Consider the following 23388-nt stretch of genomic DNA (forward strand, 5'->3'; position numbering starts at 1 on the left):
ATTTTCACTATTTTCTTTTATCCTTGAAATATTTATTGAGTACTTACTAAAAACAAGGTTTCTGTTTTCGACAAAGCAATTTCTGACAGCGGCTACGTCTTCCTCCTTCTCTAACTAAAAGTCAACTTAACCTCTATTTTTGTGTTGTTTTTATTTAATATGGCACTGCAGAACAAAGAGGAAATAATAGTTTTTAGAGACAGCTACTGTGGCAACTTTTGAAAGTGAAAAAAATAGTGAAAAAAAGTCATGTAATTTTCCCTACCTATAAACAAAAGGCAGATTAGATAATTTGGCAATTTTCCTAAGAAAACATAGGAGAAAAATGCTTTTCAGTTCCTGGAATATTTTAATTGTTAAAATTTAAATTTGGAGTACAAAAATTTACTTACTTCCAAGCTGCCTCTCTTTATTGGATTCAGGACTAATAATTTCTTCAGAAGATTTTCACAGTCTGTGGACATATAGAAGGGAATACGGTACTTCCCTCGTAAAACTCGCTCTCGCAGTTCCTTAATAAAAGTGAAAGAAAGCACTTATAACTGGTTTTTGAAATAATCATACTTGGGGATAAAACATTAATAAAGAATTTAGCTGATACCTTTAAATTCTGGCCATCGAAAGGCAAGGAGCCACTGACTAATGTATAGAGAATGACGCCCAGACTCCACACATCCACTTCAGGCCCGTCATACTTCTTTCCTTGGAAAAGCTCGGGAGCAGCATAGGGTGGGCTTCCACAAAATGTGTCCAATTTGTTCCCAACTGTAAATTCATTACTAAAACCAAAGTCAGCAATTTTAATATTCATATCACCATCAAGGAGAAGGTTTTCAGCCTAAGAGGAAAATAATAAAAAGAACAATGTAAAAAGCCTACATAAAATAAAAATATTCGTAAAAGTGTTTTAGCTTCCGAACTTACATATCTCTTGCCTCTCATTTCTAAATGTAATATCAAATTTAGAAGCCCAGTATGGTACTTCAATGCATAACTGTTCTGAATTACATCTATATAAGACTAAATTTTAACACTACATAAGGAAAGCTCTCTTTATATGCATATATGCAACTACTTAAGAAAGGTTATTTAAAACCCATTTTCTTTCATAGGTTATTTTAAACTCATTTTTTTCCTCACAGTCAGAAACATCCTGGAAGCGTACCTTAATATGACCTACTCTAAAGAACATAATACTAATCCATCCTGGACTTAAACCAACATGATTACCCAAAGGAGCTCTATTTTAATAGAGTATTGTTGGTTAATGCAAGGCTCAAAGGTATATCTACAGTAACTGCCTGTCAGGGGTTCTGTGACTACTAATTCATTCCTTTGTCCTCTCTTATAGAATGTTTCCTCAACAAAGTACTGTTTCAGTAAAACATGACCAAAAAATACAGCCTCCATTATATCTTGTCTGTTTTAAGCTTCGTTTTGCTGTTCTAAAACTAGATTCTCTTCTTGAGGTATATTTTACATAGAAAACAACGACTTTTCCACGTTTTGAGATGGTTTTCCAAAATCCTAAAGCAGAATCACTCAAAGACAATATTTTACATGTCCGTTTTGTAAACAGAAGCAACTCAATAAAGGACTTGCTTTTGTACATGTTTTATTTTAAACTTTATTACAACGGATGGATAGACTAACAAAGTTATAGGTTACTTTGTAGATGTGTTTTATCAGGTTCCAAAAAGAAATAAAATTTGACTAAAACAAAAATCAGATTTCTCTATATTACTGGAAGGTCCAACAATTATAAGAGTCAAGCACTCTGCCCATCATATATCTCTTCCCTCCCTACCCACCACAACCTTTCTTTTCTTCTTTTTTATGGTATACTAGCTTGGGATATTTGTTTTCATTTTATTTTGGAAAATGCAGATACACCTAGAACCCAAAATATACAATAAAAACAGGGTATCATTTATTACATAAATACTATAAAAGCACATATATTTGGAAAAATTTATATTAAATTGTAACATTTTTGAACTGTGACAAAACCAGGTTATTTTTATGTTCTGATGTAAGGGCCTGGTCATTGTAAATTTCTGCAGCTGTTTGTGAGCAAGCTGGACTTTTTTCAGTCTCTCTAAAAATGTCTGGATGGATATCAAAGTATCCAAGCTGCCTCAGAAGAGAAGAGCTGCAAGGGGTTCCGAGGTCTCCTTCCAGGAATGTACAGGAAAACTCTCTCTACTGGACTGGAGGGAAAACACAAGGTTTTGAACATGATTATTTTTTGCAGATTTTTTTCATATAAGAAATGAGATGATAAACTGGGAGTTAAACACAGAAGCAGGGGAACAGTTCTTTTCTTTCTCATTCATCATGGAAGTGATTCCCCTTAAAATAGCCAAGGAAGGAAACCAAGAAATAGAAAAATTTGGAGCAATAGAAAATTCATAAGCTCTGAAAAATGAAGCTAAAATACAGAATTAGACTTGACTTTTGACAACTGTTTGGGATAATATATTCAAATATAACCTAAACTGGTGCTAGTAGTTGATAAAGGTGATGAGGAAAAAAGTAAAAAAGAAAAATAAGACTCCTATGTAAGGGACAATGCAAATTAAATTTGGAAGATTAGAGAAAAAAGGAAAAAAAGGTATAAACACTTTAGTCCAGGGTGTTTCCACTTTCAACAAAATCTATGTGGCACAACCATTTATTGACTAACTACACATTTCTTATTCCAAAGTATGCTCATTTATACTATTATACGCATTTAGTGTTCATAAAAATGTTTTACAACTTTCCTTAGTTCTTTGAGCTTTAAGGTAGAGTGTGAATACTGTCTCTTATGTAAGGGAAACACGGGTCTGTGCTCTGACTGTGCTTCTGTCTGAGGTCCCCACACTTTTGGCTGGGAACAAAGTTCCATATCTATGCATTTAAAACAAACTAATTAATAGTGAATCAAATCGTCTAACCTCTAAAGCTAGAAAACTTCTCACTCATATTTTCTTCATTTGCTCAGTGAAAAATTACCTTTCATAAAGTTGTTGTGAGAATCAAAAACTAACTACTTGTATAGTGTCTAGCAGCACAGTTAGGCAATAAAATAGACAGCTCTAATATTATTATTACATATATGTTAATAATAAAGATTTTTTAAAAAAAAATTACACTCAGAAGCTTACCTTAAGATCACGGTGAACAATGTACTTTTGATGACAGTACTGTACAGCAGATACAATCTGGAATAAATATTTGGATAAAAGAGTCAAATTATTAAAAAAAAACACAATTTTCCCCAATAATCACCTCCAATTTAGATAAATTACTAACTCGGATTTCAAGGTAATATTTCATAAATATGCAATGCCTTTAGTTCAGAAAACTATACACATTAAAGTGATGAAACTTTCACTGTTAAATGCAGAAAATATGGAAAAGTAATATTCTCTTGCTAAAATACAATAAAATATTTCTTTGTCAGAGGCTGTGAAGATTTCATAGGGATCGTTTATAGTTCTCTGTTTATGTGACTGAATGTGTACAATTTACAGTTTTGGTCAAATGGTTTATTACAGTGTTGAAATAAAAGCTTTGACACACATGAATTAGTATTTTAAGATAATTGTCTCAAGTTAAAAAAGCAAAACTCTATTCTAGGAATTACATCAAATGTGTTCAAGGCATGTTTCTTTAGTGAGGCCAAATCACTAAGAACTTATCAATGAGGTATTTAGCAATATCTATATTTATCTGTTCATATATAAAGAGAAAGGAAAATTTTTGAGCCTTAAAAAGAAACTTGATCAGCAACAGAAAAGAGGGAAAAATGAAATTCAATCTTAAACCTGTCACTAATTCAGTTAGGTGAAGTATTCTAGGCCTGTTACTTGATTTTGTATGCAGCCATAATTTTTAACCATCACAAAGGGCTCTTTGGAGAAAAGGACTAAACAAGGAGGAACCCAACAGTTTAAAGGCCAAAAATATGAGAGAAATAGATTATAAACAATTCTATGATAGTTGTTTATTACATAAAATACAGAAATAGAAAGCATCTGATAGCAATCAATTAAGAACTATTTTGTACATATAATTACATCTGATGAATAGAAGGACGGTCATTTTAATGTACATAAGAACATTCAATTCTGTGGATTCAGTTAAATATAAAAACAGTTTGAATGTTAGGCATTTACAAATAGAGACAAAAATGAGATTTTTTTAAAAGTCTAAAGGTGATGTGAAGTATGACCATGCTAATAGGAATATGGGTGGAAAAAAAAACTTCAAAGTAGAAGTAAACTGATATTTCAGTGTTATAAAATTATTCTAATGTATATTAAAATGGTTCGAAGACAGAGAAAACATGAATTCAAAACAAAATCATCAACACACAATGAGTAATATACAATTCCATTTAATTCATTTTGATTCAACAGTTTATTGAGTACCTGCTATGTGCAAGGAAATGTGCTGGTTGCTAGGCAAATACAAAAATGAATACTAAGTGGACTCTGTCCTTAAGGCGCTTACAATCTGATTAAGAAGAGAAAATAAGGTATATATTCTCTATATACCTTGTATTATGGAGGTATATATTATTATATATAGAGGTATATATTATTACCTTTCTATATATTGTATATAGAGAGGTATATATTACTCCCCTATAATACAAGGTAGAATCATAGAACTCTACCTTTTATGAGAGAATCGTAAAAAATAAAGAATAATTTCAGTTGGAAATGCTTCCTGAAGGAGGTGATATTTGGTCTAAGCCATCCTTGAAGGACAGAAATATTTTAAAATGTGGAGATCTGGGGATGGGGAGGTGATGAAATGCACTAATGACAAGGGAACTGTGTATTTGAAAAGCAGGTAGGACTCATGCCTATAATCTCAGCACTTTGGGAGGCTGAAGTGGGAGGATGATCGCTTGAGGCCAGAAGTTCAAGACCAGGCCTTGGCAACACAGTGAGACCCCGTCTCTACAAAAAATAAAAATATTAGCTAGTGTGGTGATGTGCACCTGTGGTCCCAGCTACACAGGAGGCTGAGGCAGGAGGATTTCTTGAGCCTAGGAGGTCAAGGCTGCAGTATGCCATGTTCACACCACTGCACACCAACCTGGATGACAGAGTGAGACTGTCTCAAAAACAAGAAACAAACAAACAAACAAACAAAAAGACCAACCAACCAAACAAACAAAATAAACCCCACAAAACCAAACCAAACCAAAAATCATTTAAAGAAAAGCAGGTGGAAAAATGGTGACAGTGGGAGTCAAATCTTGACAAATAGGTTGGTAAAAGTCATGAATTCAAAACCAGGCAGGTACTGCAGAACCACTAGATGTTCTTGGGCAGGGTGACTGGGAGTGATTATAATCAATTTGAAGTATGATTCCCAAAAATACAGAAGGTTCTAATGATGAAAATTTGTAGTATTAGTTTTCTTAAGCAATATACTTCAAAATTCTAATACCCAATTTTCACTAAATTATGTTCATTAGCCAAAAGATATATACATTTATATGTATATTTTATTAGACATACTATATAGGTTATAGTATGTTCATATTACAAGATTATTTTGTATCATGGGTGACAGAAATTTGCTGATAATGACATTATCTTTTATTAGTCACATGTTTGTATGAGCCACTGAAGGTATGCAACAGATAATAATTTGGTTACCAAACATGATCAGAGGCCATGCAACTCATGTCAGACAGAATGGTCTCTACGAAAACAGTTCTGTAAGTACTTCTGGAATCAAACATTTCCTGAGCCTCAAAGCATAAAGAATGGAAAGATAATTACAAAGAATCCTCTGCATTAAGCATGTGTTCTCCCCAAACTCTATGAACTCTGAGCTATCAGTCAAATGTGGTAGTTTATTATAGTATTACCACATTTGCTTAGCAGGGAACAATTTCTGCCATGAAAGAAGTTCTGCCTTCTGACTCACTGCAAGAGTCCCCCTCCACAAGCCCAATTTTTACTGCATTATTTTACAGCTAGACCTTCCCATCTCAAACCATTCTGTACTTCCATAAATAGGATATAGGAACTTCCCTATGAGCCTTCCATTAATGGATCCTGAAAACATGATTTACTGTCAGCTGGGTACTGACGGTAAGACCACACACATCAGTGTTTTCCATTGAGGTGGAGTTATCAGCGTTACTTTGCAATTATTAATACTTATAATACTTATAAGTGGTAGACTTGATATTGCAAGAATTAAATCAATATTACAATTTTTTTTTTTTGTAGGCTCAAGTCTTAAGGAATGTAAAAGCATTGTATGGGCAATGGCCGCTAAGTGGTCTTAAACTGCCCAAGTGTCTTCGGTATTTCTAAGAGCAAGGTCAAGGACGTATATACATTTATCCTTGTTGACACAGTATTAATACATACATTCTTTCACTGTTAAAATAAAAAAAGCAAATAAAAGTGAATGTATATTCATTAAGTCCATAAGAGTTTAAATCAAATCCATAAATAAAAATAAGCTCCTCAGAAATAAATTTAAGTATAAATTTATCTTTAGCCAGGTAACTACAAAATAATGTACGTGTGTGCATGTGTGTATGTATGTTTACATATCTCTGGTTTCTAAAAATGTGAGTTAGTAACTTTTTTAGTTTTGGGAAAACATATATAGATACTAAATACATTTAAAATTTACAGTAAATAAATAAATTATAAAGAAAATATTTGCCATTGTTTTACAATTTAAATAGCATTCATTTGGAACACAGTCTCTGCAATGTAAAGAATATGAACATGATTTCAAAATATTACAGACTTTATTTAGAAAACCAAGCCAATTTTAGTAATTATTTGTATCTCTATAAAAATACCTATGTCCCAACCTCTTATCCTGCTCTTGCTCACCAGCAAAGATGGAAAGCTCTTTAAAATAGCAGGCATTTCCAACTTCTCTAATTCCATATAGTACCCAGTACAATTTTCTACATCTATCAAAAACTAAGTAAAACTAGCTGCCTTAAAAAATAAGTAGCAATAATCTTTAAAATATACATTAGGATTCCAATGGGAATATTTAACGCAAATTGTAACTTTCTTGCTGGTCTGCTACTAACAAAAGCTACTGTGACTGATATTAAATGAATAATATTTAAAACAATGTGTGTGGCTGGGCGCCGGCTCACGCCTATAATCCCAGCACTTTGGGAGGCTGAGGTGGGCAGATCACCTGAGGTCAGGAGTTCAAGACCAGCTTGGCCAACATGCTGAAACCCCGTCTCTACTAAAAATACAAAAATTAGCTGGGCGTGGTGGTGTGTGCCTGTAATCCCAGCTACTTGGGAGGCTGAGGTAGGAGAATTGCTTGAACCCAGGAGGCGAAGGTTGCAGTGAGACAAGATAACGCCACTGCACTCTAGCCTGGGTGACAGAGCAAGACTCCGTCTCAAAAAAAATAAAAATAAAAAATAAATAAATAAAATAAATACATGTCAAGGGGCATTCCAAGATGGCCAAACAGGAAGACCTCCGGTCTGCAGCTCCCAGCATGATCAACACAGAAGACAGGTGATTTCTATATTTCCAACTGAGGTACCTGGTTCATCTCACTGGGAATGGCTGGACAGTGAGTGCAGCCCATGAAGGGCGAGCTGAAGCAGGGCAGGGAAGCACAAGGGGTTGGGGTATTTCCCTTTCCTAGCCAAAGGAAGCCGTGACAGACTACCTGGAAAAACAGGACACTCCCCGCCCAAATACTGCGCTTTTCCCAAGGTCTTAGCAACCAGCAGACAAGGTGATTCTCTCCCGTGCCTGGCTTGGCGGGTCCTATGCCCACGGAGCCTTGCTCACTGCTAGCACAGCAGTCTGAGATCGATCTGCGAGGCGGCAGCCTGGCTGGGGGAAGGGAATTCGCCAATGCTGAGGCTTGAGTAGGTAAACAAAGCAGCCAGGAAGCTTGAACTGGGTGGAGCCCACCGCAGCTCAACAAGGCCTACTGCCTCTAGACTCCATCTCTGTGGGCAGGGCATGGTTGAACAAAAGGCAGTAGGCAACTTCTGCAGACTTAAACGTCCCTGTCTGACAGCTCCAAAGAGAGCAGTGGTTCTCCCAGCATGGTGTTTGAGCTCTGAGAATGGACAGACTGCCTCCTCAAGTGGGTCCCTGACCCCCATGTAGCCTAATTGGGAGACACCTCCCAGTAGTGGCTGACAGACACCTCATACAGGTGGCTGCCCCTCTGGGACGAAGCTTACAGAGGAAAGATCAGGCAGCAATATTCTCTGTTCTGCAATATTTGCTGTTCTGCAGCCTCCGCTGGTGATATCCAGGCAAACAGGGTCTGGAGTGGAACTCCAGCAAACTCCAACAGACCTGCAGCTGAGAAACCTGACTGTTAGAAGGAAAACTAACAAACAGAAAGGAATAGCATCAACATCAACCAAAAGGTCATCTACATAAAAACCCCATCTGTAGGTCACCAACATCAAAGACCAAAGGTAGATAAAACCACAAAGATGGGGAGAAACCAGAGCAGAAAAGCTGAAAATTCTAAAAATCAGAACACCTCTTCGCCTCCAAAGGATCGCAGCTCCTCGCCACCAACAGAACAAAGCTGGATGGAGAATGACTTTGACAAGTTGACAAAAGTAGGCTTCAGAAGGTCTGTAATAACAAACTTCTCCAAACTAAAGGAGGATGTTTGAACCCATCGCAAGGAAGCTAAAAACCTTGAAAAAATATTAGACGAATGGCTAACTAGAATAAACAGTGTAGAGAAGACCGTAAATGACCTGATGGAGCTGAAAACCATGATGCAAGAACTTCGCGATGCATCACAAGCTTCAATAGCCAAATCGATCAAGTGGAAGAAAGGCTATCAGTAACTGAAGATCAAATTAATGAAATAAAGCGAGAAGATAAGGTTAGAGAAAAACGAGTAGAAAGAAATGAACAAAGCCTCCAAGAAATATGGGACTGTGTGAAAACACCAAATCTACATTTCATTGGTGTACCTGAAAGTGATGGGGAGAATGGAACCAAGTTGGAAAACACTCTGCAGGATATTATCCAGGAGAACTTCCCCAACCTAGCAAGGCAGGCCAACATTCAAATTCAGGAAATACAGAGAACACCCAAAGATACTTCTTGAGAAGAACAACCCCAAGACACATAATTGTCAGATTCACCAAGGTTGAAATAAAGGAAAAAGTCTTAAGGGCAGCCAGAGAGAAAGGTTGAGTTACCTACAAAGGGAAGCCCATCAGACTAACAGCGGATCTCTTGGCACAAACCCTACAAGCTAGAAGAAAGTGGGGGCCAATATTCAACATTCTTAAAGCATTTTCAACCCAGAATTTCATATCCAGCCAAACTAAGCTTCATAAGTGAAGGAGAAATAAAATACTTTACAAAAAAGCAAATGCTGAGAGATTTTGTCACCACCAGGCCTGCCTTACAAGAGCTCCTGAAGGAAGCACTAAACATGGAAAGAAACAACTGGCACCAGCCACTACAAAAACATGTCAAATTGTAAAGACCATCGATACTATGAAGAAACTGCCATCAACTGTTGGGCAAAATAACCAGCAAACATTGTAATGACAGGATCAAATTCACACCTAACAATATTAACCTGAAACGTCAATGGGCTAAATGCCCCAATTAAAAGACACAGACTGGCAAATTGGACAAAGAGTCAAGATCCACCAGTGTGCTGTATTCAGGAGACCCATCTCATGTGCAGAGACACACATAGGCTCAAAATAAAGGGGTGGAGGAAGATCTACCAAGAAAATGGAAAACAAAAAAAAGCAGGGGTTGCAATCCTAGTCTCTGATAAAACAAACTTTAAACTGACAAAGATCAAAAGAGACAAAGAAGGCCATTACATAATGGTAAAGGGATCAATTCAACAAGAAGAGCTAACTATCCTAAATATATATGCATCCAATAGAGGAGCACCCAGATTCATAAAGCAAGTCCTTACAGACCTACAAAGAGACTTAAGACTCCCACACAATAATAATGGGAGACTTTAACACCCCACTGTCAATATTAGACAGATCAATGAGACAGAAGTTTAACAAGGATATCCAGGACTTGAACTCAGCTATGCATCAAGCAGACCTAACAGACATCTACAGAACTCTCCACCCCAAATCAACAGAATATACATTCTTCTCAGCACCACTTTGCACTTATTCCAAAACCATCCACATAGTTGGAAGTAAAGCACTCCTCAGCAAATGTAAAAGAACAGAAATCACAACAAACTATCTCTCAGACCACAGTGCAATCAAATTAGAACTCAGGATTAAGAAACTCACTCAAAACTGCACAACTACATGGAAACTGAACAACCTGCTCCTGAATGACTACTAGGTAAATAACAAAATGAAGGCAGAAATAAAGATGTTCTTTGAAACCAATGAGAACAAAGACACAACATACCAGAATCTCTGGGACACATTTAAAGCAGTGTGTAGAGGGAAATGTGTAGCACTAAATGCCCACAAAAGAAAGCATGAAAGATCTAAAATCGACACCTTAACCTCACAATTAAAGGAACTAGAGAAGCAAGAAGAAACACTTTCAAAAGCTAGCAGAAGGCAAGAAATAACTAAAATCAGAGCAGAATTGAAGGAGATTGCGACACAAAAAACCCTTCAAAAAAATCAATGAATCCAGGAGCTGGTTTTTTGAAAAGATCAACAAAATTGATAGACCACTAGCAAGACTAATAAAGAAGAAAAGAGAGAAGAATCAAATAGATGCCATAAAAAATGATACAGGGGATATCACCATCGATCTCACAGAAATGCAAACTACCATCAGAGAATACTATAAACACCTCCATGCAAATAAACTAGAAAATCTAGAAGAAATGGATAAATTCCTGGACACATACACTCTTCCAAGACTAAACAAGGAGGAAGTTGAATCTCTGAATAGACCAATAACAGGCTCTGAAATTGAGGCAATAATTAATAGCCTAGCAACCAAATAAAGTGCAGGACCAGATGGATTAACAGCCAAATTCTACCAGAGGTACAAAGAGGAGCTGGTACCATTCCTTCTGAAACTATTCCAATCAATAGAAAAAGAGGGAATCCTCCCTAACTCATTTTATGAGGCCAACATCATCCTGATACCAAAGCCTGGCAGAGACACAACAAAGAAAGAGAATTTTAGACCAATATCCCTGAAGAACATCGATGCAAAAATCCTCAATAAAATACTGGCAAACCAAATCCAGCAGCACATCAAAAGGCTTATCCACCACGATGAAGTCAGCTTCATTCCTGGGATGCAAGGCCCGTTCAATATACGCAAATCAATAAACGTAATCCATCACATAAACAACCAACAACGAAAACCATGATTATCTCAACAGATGCAGAAAAGGCCTTTGACAAAATTCAACAGCCCTTCATGCTAAAAACTCTCAATAAACTAGGTACTGATGGAACGTATCTCAAAATATTAAGAGCTATTTATCACAAACCCACAGCCAATATCATACTGAATGGGCAAAAACTGGAAGCATTCCCCATACTGAATGGGCAAAAACTGGAAGCATTCCCTTTGAAAACCAGCACAAGACAGGGATGTCCTCTCTCACCACTCCTATTCAACACAGTGTTGGAAGTTCTGGCCAGAGCAATCAGGCAAGAGAAAGAAATAAAGGGTATTCAATTAGGAAATAAGGAAGTCAACAGGTCCCTGTTTGCAGATGACATGATTGTATATTTAGAAAATCCCATCATCTCAGCCCAAAATCTCATTAAGCTCATAAGCAACTTCAGCAAAGTCTCAGGATACAAAATCAATGTGCAAAAAATCACAAGCATTCCTATACACCAATAACAGACAAACAGAGAGCCAAATCATGAATGAACTCCCATTTGCAATTGCTATAAAGAGAATAAAATACCTAGGAATCCAACTTACAAGGGACGTGAAGGACCTCTTCAAGGAGAACAACAAACCACTGCTCAACGAAATAAAAGAGGACACAAACAAATGGAAGAATATTCCATGCTCATGGATAGGAAGAATCAATATCACGAAAATGGCTATGCTACCCAAGGTAATTTATAGATTCAATGCCATCCCCATCAAGCTACCAATGACTTTCTTCACAGAATTGGAAAAAACTACTTTAAAATTCATCTGGAACCAAAAAAGAGCCTGCATTGTGAAGACAATCCTAAGCAAAAAGAACAAAGCTGGAGGCATCATGCTACCTGACTTCAGACTATACTACAAGGCTACAGTAACTGAAAGAGCATGGTACTGGTACCAAAACAGACATACAGACCAATGGAACAGAACAGAGGCCTCAGAAATAATGCCACACATCTACAACCATCTGTCTGATCTTTGACAAACCTGACAAAAACAAGAAATGGGGAAAGGATTCCCTATTTAATAAACGGTGCTGGGAAAACTGGCCAGCCATATGTAGAAAGCTGAAACTGGATCCCTTCCTTACACCTTATACAAAAATTGAAGATGGATTAAAGACTTAAATGTTAGACCTAAAACCATAAAAGCCCCAGAAGAAACTCTAGGCAATACCATTCAGGACACAGGCATGGGCAAGGACTTCATGACTAAAACACCAAAAGCAATGGCAACAAAAGCCAAAATAGACAAATTAGGATCTAATTAAACTAAAAAGCTTCTTCACGGCAAAAGAAACTACCATCAGAGTGAACAGGCAACCTACAGAATGGGAGAAAAGTTTTGCAATCTACCCATCTGACAAAGGGCTAATATCCAGAATCTACAAAGAACTCAAAGAAATTTACAAGAAAAAAACAAACAACCCCATCAAAAAGTGGGCAAAGGATATGAACAGACACTTCTCAAAACAAGACATCTATGCAGCCAACAGACACATGAAAAAATGCTCATCATCACTGGTCATCAGAGAAATGCAAATCAAAAAACCACAATGAGATACCATCTCATGCCAGTTAGAATGGTTAAAATGGCAATCATTAAAAAGCAGGAAACAACAGATGCTGGAGAGGATGTGGAGAAATAGGAACGCTTTTACACTGTGGGTGGGAGTGTAAATTAGTTCAATCATTGTGGAAGACAGTGTGGCAATTCCTCAAGGATCTAGAACTAGAACTACCATTTGACCCAGCAATCCCATTACTGGGTATATACCCAAAGGATTATAAATCATGCTACTATAAAGACACATGCACACATATGTTTATTGTGGTACTATTCACAACAGCAAAGACTTGGAATCAACCCAAATGTCCATCAATGATAGACTGGATTAAGAAAATGTGGCACATATACACCATGGAATACTATGCAGCCATAAAAAAGGATGAGTTCCTGTCCTTTGCAGGACGTGGATGAAGCTGGGAACCATCATTCTCAGCAAACTATCATAAGGACAGAAAACCAAACACCACATGTTCTCGCTCATAGGTGGGAATTGAACAATGAAATCACTTGGACACAGGGCAGGGAACATCACACATTGGGGCCTGTCGTGGGGTGGGGGCCTGGGGGAGGGATAGCATTAGAGAAATACCTAATGTAAATGATGAGTTGATGGGTGCAGCAAACCAATATGGCACATGTATACCTATGTATCAAACCTGCACGTTGTGCACATGTACCCTGAAACTTAAAGTATAATTTAAAAAAGGAAGAAAAATAAAATAAAATAAAATAAATAAAAATTTAAAAAAATGATGTGTGTAATACTTTATTTAAGGGTAAGCTTGAATTTCCATCCCAGGATAGAAAATAATTTAACAGTACATGGTTGAATGCCATTCAGTTTCTTAAAGTTGTTTTCCTTATTACCAGTTGTCTTTACATTCAGCTATTTTAACACGAATATTTCTAGGAATCTATCCCAAATAAAAGTGCTATGCATATCTTTGGTATAAAGCATTTCACAAATTGTGTTCCAAAAAGCAATAATTCTGTGAAACATTAATATCAGAGGTTTCACAAAACAAACACACTCATTTCATGGTCAATTTGGAGAATGCCATGTTACAACAAGTTAAACAGGCTTTTTCCTCCCCTCCCTTTCAGGACTTCTCTATTTGTTTAACATGTTAACACACATGTATGTATCTTAGAGAAAGATCTTATATCAGTATTTGGTCTTTTCTGAACATAGTGATTACAGAACCTCTTTAATTGTAGAATTAAAGTGTTCATGCAGGCAGAAGAGGTAGCAAGCCATTTTTAAAATTCTAAATTTAATAAAAGTTTAGGATATAGTAAATTATCCACTTAAACTTTAGTAAATTTTATGAACAATTTACAATTCACTAATTTGCTATTTCTATGGTAACTTATGCTTACAATTTACAATTCACTAATTTGCTATTTATATGGTAACTTATATGTATGCTTATTTCAATCACTTCAGTACTAAAAATTAAAAATAAAATTCTAGATAAATTTATTTTTTCTTATTTTATCACTTCTGTAGTAAGTCATATTCAAGTTGAACTGGAAATATGAGTATCTTACCATATTCCTCTGCCAGAATTTGGAGTTTCTTGCCTACTTGGTTAAATAAAATTGACCATATTCTTTAAATCTACAAAAATGAGTTTAAACACCAAAACATCTTTAATTAAAAGAATATAATACAATAACCGCTTTAAACAGTACACATGTATGCTGTATATATAAAGCCAGTAATAATTTATAATAATTATTGGATAAAGACTTCAAAGGGTTAACTAATGTTTTTCTATCTCAGTCTATGTTTCCAGGACTCTCAGAGAGTCTTAATAAGGTGAGTCTCATTTATAAATATTTATTCTTTATGACAATCTGAAAATAACCATCTGCAACTATTTAAATTTAAATTCAGAAAGGTTTATTTTTTAGTTTTCCATCCTTAAAAATATAAGAAAGCAGGAATTCTTCTTTTTAAAATACCATGTGCTGTGAAGTCCAGTTTGTAATACTGTCCATTGTACATCGCTACAAATATCAGCAAAACAAAGTTGAAAACTACTTTCCATACCTGCCTAAATTTTGCACGGGCCTCTTTCTCTTTCATTCTTCCATGGGCAACTAAGTAATCAAATACTTCACCTGAATCAGAAAGGTAAAGCAGGTAGTAAAATATACATAGATTTTTGGTTAACAATATATGCAATGTCAAGTTTTTTCCTTGTTTATAAAGAAACTTTTGGCCCACAATTTTCTGCTGGTTTATGTAAGTTACAAACTAACACATGAATAGAAAAAAGGAAAAAATTACATATAAAACTGAGTATCTGTAGTAGTTTGTGATTTAGCAAAACTCAAAAAATAAGTCATAAAAACACAACCAAGAAAACTTGCTTTCTGCTTTCAAGTATTATGTAAAAATACAGTCAACTCTTTATTATCCATTCTAGTAAAGGGAAGCCACAGCCTAGGCAATCAAAAATTACATTTGGCTTTGTATTTGGGGCCTACGTTTCAAACAAAATGATGAAGTGTGTTTTGTTGGATTGCTCTTTTAAATTCTCCCTGTCATGTAGTCTGGATAAAATTCCATCTCACTATTTCCATCCACATTGATTTATTTCTTTCCTTTACTATACTCTGTGTTTATTCTCGCTCTACTCATTTCATACATTTTAGTAGTTAGCCACAAATTATACAGAATTAAATCATTTGTGTATGTATCTCTATTACCCCAGATGAACTGTAAATTACTTGAAAATCATCATAATATCTGCACTTAATTTGCATCTTCATCTTCATGGCAGAACACAAAGTGGATAGATAAATGTTTGGTGAAATAATTAAAAAAGAACTACAAGCTGTATAAATTTTCTACTGGATCCATTACTTTACATGTCTGTAAGTTTTTCTCCTTTTTCTCTAGTTAGTAATAGCTTAAAACTAAATTAAACTTGAGTTACAATTTTAAAAATAAAATATTATCTTAGTATAAGGATTAAATTTATTTTTGTGTCCTTATAATTTGTACCAGATAGATACACATGTATATTAAAAACTCACAAAATGGCTTAAAGTGTTCTTGTAAAGTATAGCAAAGTGGTAAAAACAAAAAAACTCAGACTTTAGAATCAGACCAATTTTGGTATGAATTTTGTTTTAGCCCTAAATACTATGGAAAGACATTATTAGGAAGATTTCTTAACTTCATTAAGACTCAGTTTCTACCTACTGCCTACTCACATGGTTGTTGTAAGGATTAAATGAAATAATGCATGTGCTTAGCACAGCGACTGGCATATAGTAAGCACTCAATAAATGGCATTTTTGTACCTAGGTATACAGATATATTACATATTTATGCAATATCAATCCTAGGATATAAATAAAATATTAAAAATCAAATATGTAATGAATGTATGTCACATGAAACTAATACATCTACAATGTTAGACAGCATTTTATATAATACTAAGCATACTTAAGTGATTAAATGGGATGATGAGAACAGAGAAATGAATGGATGCTCTAGTTGACTCATCATAGTAGTTAATTCTAGATATGTGGTAATAGTTGTTAATTCTAGTTAATCCATCATAGCAGTTAATTCTAGATATGTGAGTTTAGGCTAGGAAAGATATATACAAGAGTTTGAAAAATCTGGATCTACTCTTAAGTACTGCCTAGAATACACTTACCCCAGGTATTTACATGACATAGTCCTGTACTTATCATATATTGTTTGTGTATGATTTACTTCCCCAACTAGAATGTAAGTGTCTTGAGGGCAGGGACTTTGTCTTTGCTCACTTACGTATTCTCAGCACCTAGAACATTACCTGACACATGGTAAGCATTTTATAAATGTTGTTTGAATGAAAAGAAAGAATAAACACATCATTCCACAGTAGTCCTGAAACCTACTTTTAATAGGCTCCTTTGGATTAAACATGGTTCAAAATAAAAAAAAGATTTCTTTGATTTTCTAATCACTGAAAATTTTCATTCCATTAGTGAACCAGAATCAACTCTTGGCAAAGAGGCAGTTGTCTGACTTACTTCTTATTCACATTACCTTTCTAGTGTACATGTCAGATTTGATGCTAAACTAACTAGAAATTTCAGAGGAAAAATATTCAGTGTTTTATTTTCCAGAGTCACCTTGCCATTTATGGATTAAAAAGGCAAGAAAATGATTCTAGATTTACTGCCACAGAACCGTGATGGTTTTTGTTACAGAATCACTAACTTGCAAAACTCAAAGAAAACCTATAGCGGGAATCAGGATTTAATGAGACTGGCTGGTGTGGTCTGAATTCCTGTACCCATTTCTCTACACTACTCCTCACTGTGCCTCCCAAATATGCTACTGAAGGAGAGCAGTGAAGGCCTTACATACTCTTACTCTAGCCATTACTCCCCTTCATTAGCACCAATAGAGAGTTGACTGTACTTACCATTAACCATTAAGTCAGCACACATAGTAATATTAACACAGCCTTGCAGTGGGCCTTTATAAAAAGAGAAGGGTGTCTACAGAATTTTAGCAGTCTATGATTTCCCAAATCAAAGTGGGTATAGCCCCTTTCTCTAAATTTTATATCACTAAAAGGAAGAAAAGAGCCTAACTAAACTAAAAATAATATTTGGGGTTCCCATGAGACAGATTATTACAGCAATCTAACTGAAGGACATACAAATAGAGAAATAGTTCATTATGTGGTATTTGTAGATTCATTAGTTTTGTTATAGATCCACATTTTATGGAAATTTACATGGCTGTTTTAATATAATTTTTAAAATCCTATCATAATAAACATTAATGATAGATTTTCAAGTTAAGTAAAAGAACCTACACTGAAATATTTTTTTCAGGTGACAAAAGTTTTGCAAAAAAAAAAAAAAAAAAGGACTAAAATATTCAATCTGTATAAACAACTGCAAAAGCAATTAAATATATTAACATCTATAGTAGTTTTTTAGAAATATGAGGCCAGGTGCGGTGGCTAATGCCTGCAATCCCAGCACTTTGGGAGGCCGAGGCGGGCAGATCACAAGGTCAGGAGATCGAGACCATCCTGGCTAACACGGTGAAAACCCATCTCTACTAAAAATACAAAAAAAAATTAGCTGGGCACGGTGGCAGACACCTGTAGTCCCAGCTACTCGGGAGGCTGAGGCAGCAAAATGGAGTGAACCTGGGAGGCGGAGCTTGCAGTGAACCGAGATCTCACCACTGCACTCCAGCCTGGGCGACAGAGCAAGACTCCGTCTCAAAAAAAAAAAAAAAGAAAAAGAAAAAGAAAAAAGAAAAGAAATACGAGACAGTATAAATATAGTTTAGTTGCTACAGACTAGATAAATCCTTTTTATTCTAGTTCACATAAAATCTGAATCACCATAAAAATTATAAATTTCATTAACTAAAAGAACTCAATAGTAAGTTCAACATCAATCAGTCAAATAATTTCAGCTGCCTTCTTTCTTCTTCAGTTGCTTAAATCCTGAGCCCTTAAAACCTCCCTTTAAGTATTCTTTATTTTTACTTGTTAAATGATTAATTCCATAAATTTTCAACTCATTTCTGAGAAAGTGAAGTCCTAAGTCTAAAAGAAAAGTGACTCTGAGCTGACACATTTCTCATTTAAGGGAAAGTGCAGGAGATGAAGGTGATTTTCTATCACATACCAGTGTTTAAAAATCATTCCTATTTTTGACACCATGATAGTTAAAATATATGTGATATTCTACTACAAATGCATCTTGCTATCTCCCTGTCAACTCAGTCCTCTAACATATAAAATGTACAGATCAATATTTGTTTAAATTGAAATATTTAATTCATTTTATGAATTATCTTGGAAATGTATGTATATTGAGAATCTGTCATATGTGAACAGCGAAATAAACACCTGACCTAGAACAAGCTTTTATTATAGATTTTATTAAATACATTCTGTACTTGAGATTCCCTGCTGATAGCCAAGAGTTTCTAATTATGATATGATATAGTAAAATTTAGATAAGAGAATCAATACATTTATAAGATGAAAATACAAATTTAATGTTTCAAAAAATGTCCCTAAGTAAAATGTAAATAAGCCAAAAATTCCATTTATAATGTTGGATCGAAAGGTCTTAAAAGTAAACACTGAATTTTCCTTAAGATATAATTTAAAGGTATTTAAATAAAACAATAGATTCATTAACACTGAAGACATAAATGTCATAATGAACTCTTAGGTGTTAACATTTCTGTATGTCTCAGCAAAGAGAACTTTTCAATCACCCTCATTCTTACCCCCACTCGCGTATTCCATGACTAAATAGAGAGTCTTCTCTGTTTCAATAACTTCAAACAATTTTACTGAAAAAAAATTAGAGATATAACTCTATAACTGTTAGCACAGATTGAATATGCTTTAAGAAAATCTAAGGTAACACTAAACTAGTAGAAAATTTGACTATTTACTAAACATTATTAATCACAATTTTAAGTTCAAAAAGTCTCTCAAAGATTGTTACTCCTATGACAGAAAACTACTTACCACAAAGTGATTTAGAACCAACTTCTTGAGTTGAAAAAGTTAAGTTTCTAGGATTAAAAGGCCATTACTTTTTCAAATTAGAATAAGGTAATAAAAGGAACTCTTAAAATCAGAAAAATAGAATTTAAACTGACGTTTAAAAAGAGACTATGTTACATTACGGTGAGCCACCAAAAAATGCTAAATAATCTTTGGTACAGAAACAAAAGAATTTCTGTATTTCTGTGATATTATGAAAGTTTCTGGTTAGAAAAACTATCAAATTATCAAATTTATGTAGTTCAAATATTCACCACAAATAAGCACTTTAACAACTATATACAGATAAGATTTTTAAATGTGCAAAAAAACAAGTGTTTTAAAAAACAGATTTTAGAAAGAATTTTACTTCTCACAATCAAATGATTTCATATAATAATATATCTAATCAATACGTTTATTTGTAAACAAGGGGAGAAATCAGAACTTACTGAAAAATTTTACTAAAATTGAAATCAACTTTTTATTTTCTTTAAAATGCAAAGTTATTTTGCCTGTAAACCTATGATCAAACCCAAGTGCACAGTATCAAAATATCTGAAAGCCATTTTTTTTTTTATAAATACCTAAATGACCTGCAATCTCTATTTAGAGACTTTTTTTTGAGACAGGGTCTCACTCTGTTGCCTAGGCTGGAGTGCAGTGTTGCGATCTTGGCTCGCTGCAACCTCCACCTCCCAGGCTCAAGCAATCCTCCCACCTCATCCTCCTGAGTAGCTGGGCCTACAGGTGCGCACCATCACTCCTGGCTAATTTTTGTATTTTTTTTTTGTAGAGACAGGGTTTTGCCATGTTGCCCAGGGTGGTCTCAAACTCCTGAACTTGGGCAATCTACCTGCCTCAGCCTCCCAAAGTGCTGGGATTACAGGCATAAGCCACCATGCCCGGCCAGAAAGACATTTTTTTTTTTTTAAATTTAGAAACATTTAATTAGGAAATTTAAAAAAATTGTATGCATTAATTCCGAATGATATCAATTATTTTAGTGGAGAGGAGAAGATAGCAAGGTAGCAGAAAACAGCAATCTGTAGCCTCCAGTTAGCTTCCTTGTAATCTATTTTTACCCAAAGTATCACTTTCCAGGGTTATCACTCAGGTTATCATTTTTCTTCTGCTTAAATAAACTATCCTTAAACATTGTGTCTTTTCAAATACCCTCAAATTAAGGAAAACACTTCATCACTAATTATATATATATATATACACACATACATATATATATTTCATACCTATATTAGGATGATTCAGTATCTTCATTATTCGTACTTCTCGAAATAACTGTTAAAGAAAACAGGTAGATATATTTCTGTTAAAAAAAAACAAGCAAGCAGAGAGCCAATTAAAATATTTATTTGAAGAAATTAATCTGCTTACAAAATGCTACAGGATTCTGGCAATGAATTGAAACAAGATATTTTCTCAGTCCTAACTGTACAAACAAACTATGTTAACTTAGACTGTGACATTAACTTCGCTGTGACTTGGTTTCTTAAAGAATTTTAAGTAGATGAACTCAAATGGTCTGTGTGTGTCTGTGGTGTGAATACACTATACACAATAAAACTTACAATTATTTAACCATTCCTTATGAAAAGCTACAGAAGAAAAACACTGAAAATGAAACTAAATGCTCCTTCATATGATTTTTATCCAGAAACCACCTTCCTTAGGGGTTTGACTCTTTAAAGTCATCTCTTCTGACTGATCAGACATTTTAATGAAAGATTCAGTAAGGTTTTTAGGTAGATTTATAGAATAACATTAAAGAACAATAAAAATACATTTACTAATTTATATAAAAACAAAATGACAAGAAGCGACTTGAAACACAAATGTTAAAATTTCCCTCCTTTTCATTTTACTTTTTAAACAATATAGGGCACATTTTTCAAAAGCATAATTTGGTATTATTTTCTCTATGTCTTTGAGTATGTGTTAGATTCCAAATAAAGCAATTTGTTCAAGAAAATAGGAGAACCAAAAATTGGTGATATTCTGAAAGTATATTAAGACATATGCATTTTATCAGAATAAAATCTAAAGTTACTGCTTTCAGAGGTGACATTTCTGCAGCAAAGATACACAATAGTCAAAAGAACACAAAAAGATGTTGAACATTATCAATCATTATGGAAATATAAATCAAAGCCACAAAGAGGTACCACCTCACACCTGTTAGGATGACTGCTATTAAAAAACAACCCCCAACTCTGCCCAGAAAATAGCAAATGTTGGCGGGGATGTGGAGAGACTGGAACAGTTCTGCAGTGTTGATGGGAATGACAAACGATAAAGCCACCATGAAAAAAAATACATAGCAGTTCCTAAAGAAATTAAAAACAGAATTACCATATGATTTAGCAATTCTACTTCTGGGTATGTGTCATATACCCAAAGAATTGAAAGCAGAGACTCAAGCAGATACTAGTACACCCATGTTCATAGTAGCATTATTCACAATAGCCCCGCAACCAGAGTCTATCGACAGATGAAGAGATAAACAAAATGTGGTCTATACAAACAATGGAATATTATTCAGCCTTAAAAAGGAAGGAAATTCTGACACATGATAGATACAACATGGATAAACCTTAAGAACATTATCCTAACTGAAATAAGCCAGTCACAAAAGGGCAAACACTGTATGATTATGCTTGTATAAGGTACCTAGAGTGGAGTCGTCAAATTCATAGAGATGTAAAGTAGAATGATGGTTGCCAGGGGCTGGAAAGATGGGGCACTGGGCGGGTTACTGTTTAATGAGTACAGAGTTTCTGTTTTGGAAGACGAAAAACATTCTGGAGATTGACGGTGATGTTTGAACAACAATGTAAATGCACCTTAATGCCACTGAATTGTATTCTTAAAATGGTTAAAATGGTAAGTTTTGTTAGGTATATTTTACCACAATTTAAGGAAAGAAATAAAATGTGCAAAAATGCATCAATAAATGTTCACCCCAATTAAAACAAAATGACTTAAGGCTTACCTCCTACAAAAAAGCTTGCTTTCCCTAGCTATTCTCAATAATTCCTACATAAACCCAGGGAGTCTGTATGTGTGCATATGTATATTCATATAAATAAATTTTTATAAAGTCCATGATACTTACAACTTTAATAATTAAAAATTACCTATCAGTAAATAAAATATAAAGGTAGATTCATTCATGTTCAAGACAAGTACTTTCTGTAACTGTGAAACACATTTTCATTTCAAATTTGAGACAAAGAGCGTGCGGGTTAACCTCTCAGTACACATGGTCTTCAGTACACCTGAGATCATCTCTTGCTCTGGCTCTGACAGCACATCTTCCTGACCATCCTCCTGCCTAAATGGCCCCTCTCAGTCTTCCACTAAACCTCTCCCCTTCTACTCAACCTTTAAACATGGAGGTCCTCAGAGTTCAGCCCTTAGCCCCCTTTATCTTCTCACTCTACATGTTTCTCCTAATGATTTATCATGGCTTCAAATATCATTGATTTGTTGCTGACTACTAAATTTAACTTTTTATCATACCAACATTTATATCCAATCCATATATAACCTACTCAATATTTTCACTTGGCTGTCTCACAGAAATTCAAACCCAATACTTGATTTCTCACACCAAATTTGATACTGGTTTTCCCCAGCTCCATATATCTGTCAAGCACCCTAATGACTGAAACTTTAGGATCATCCTTAACAACACCATCTCTTTAAAATTTCTACATCAGATGCATCACTAAGACATTTTTACTCACCTCCACAATTTATCTCAAATCCATCAACATCTACCCATCCATATTGACACCATTGTCACACTGAATCTCACTGGTCTTGGTACAACCATTCTGACTCTCTTTTCTACCTTCCCATCCTCCAATCTGTTATCCACA

The 23388-nt window shown here is 34.9% G+C and overlaps 1 protein-coding gene across 10 annotated transcripts in view; it reads right to left on the reverse strand.

The window, feature by feature from the left end:
- Positions 1 to 23388, reverse strand: part of MARK1 (microtubule affinity regulating kinase 1) — a 136584-nt gene that overhangs the window by 44740 nt on the left and 68456 nt on the right. For 8 of the 10 annotated variants that reach the window (XM_054520125.2, XM_054520119.2, XM_054520114.2 and 5 more), the window contains 6 exons: positions 20737 to 20785; positions 19222 to 19287; positions 14992 to 15062; positions 3150 to 3206; positions 602 to 838; positions 393 to 512 (listed from right to left, as the gene is read on the reverse strand). In XM_054520125.2, coding sequence (XP_054376100.1) covers positions 393 to 512; positions 602 to 838; positions 3150 to 3206; positions 14992 to 15062; positions 19222 to 19287; positions 20737 to 20785 — 600 coding nt within the window. Of the gene's footprint in view, positions 1 to 392; positions 513 to 601; positions 839 to 1810; positions 2211 to 3149; positions 3207 to 14991; positions 15063 to 19221; positions 19288 to 20736; positions 20786 to 23388 lie in introns of those variants that run through there. The other 2 variants (XM_054520146.2, XR_008509775.2) reach the window with 2 other exon arrangements.

The sequence above is a fragment of the Pongo abelii genome, chromosome 1 (genome assembly GCF_028885655.2).
Source record: "Pongo abelii isolate AG06213 chromosome 1, NHGRI_mPonAbe1-v2.0_pri, whole genome shotgun sequence".
Lineage (NCBI taxonomy): Eukaryota > Metazoa > Chordata > Mammalia > Primates > Hominidae > Pongo > Pongo abelii.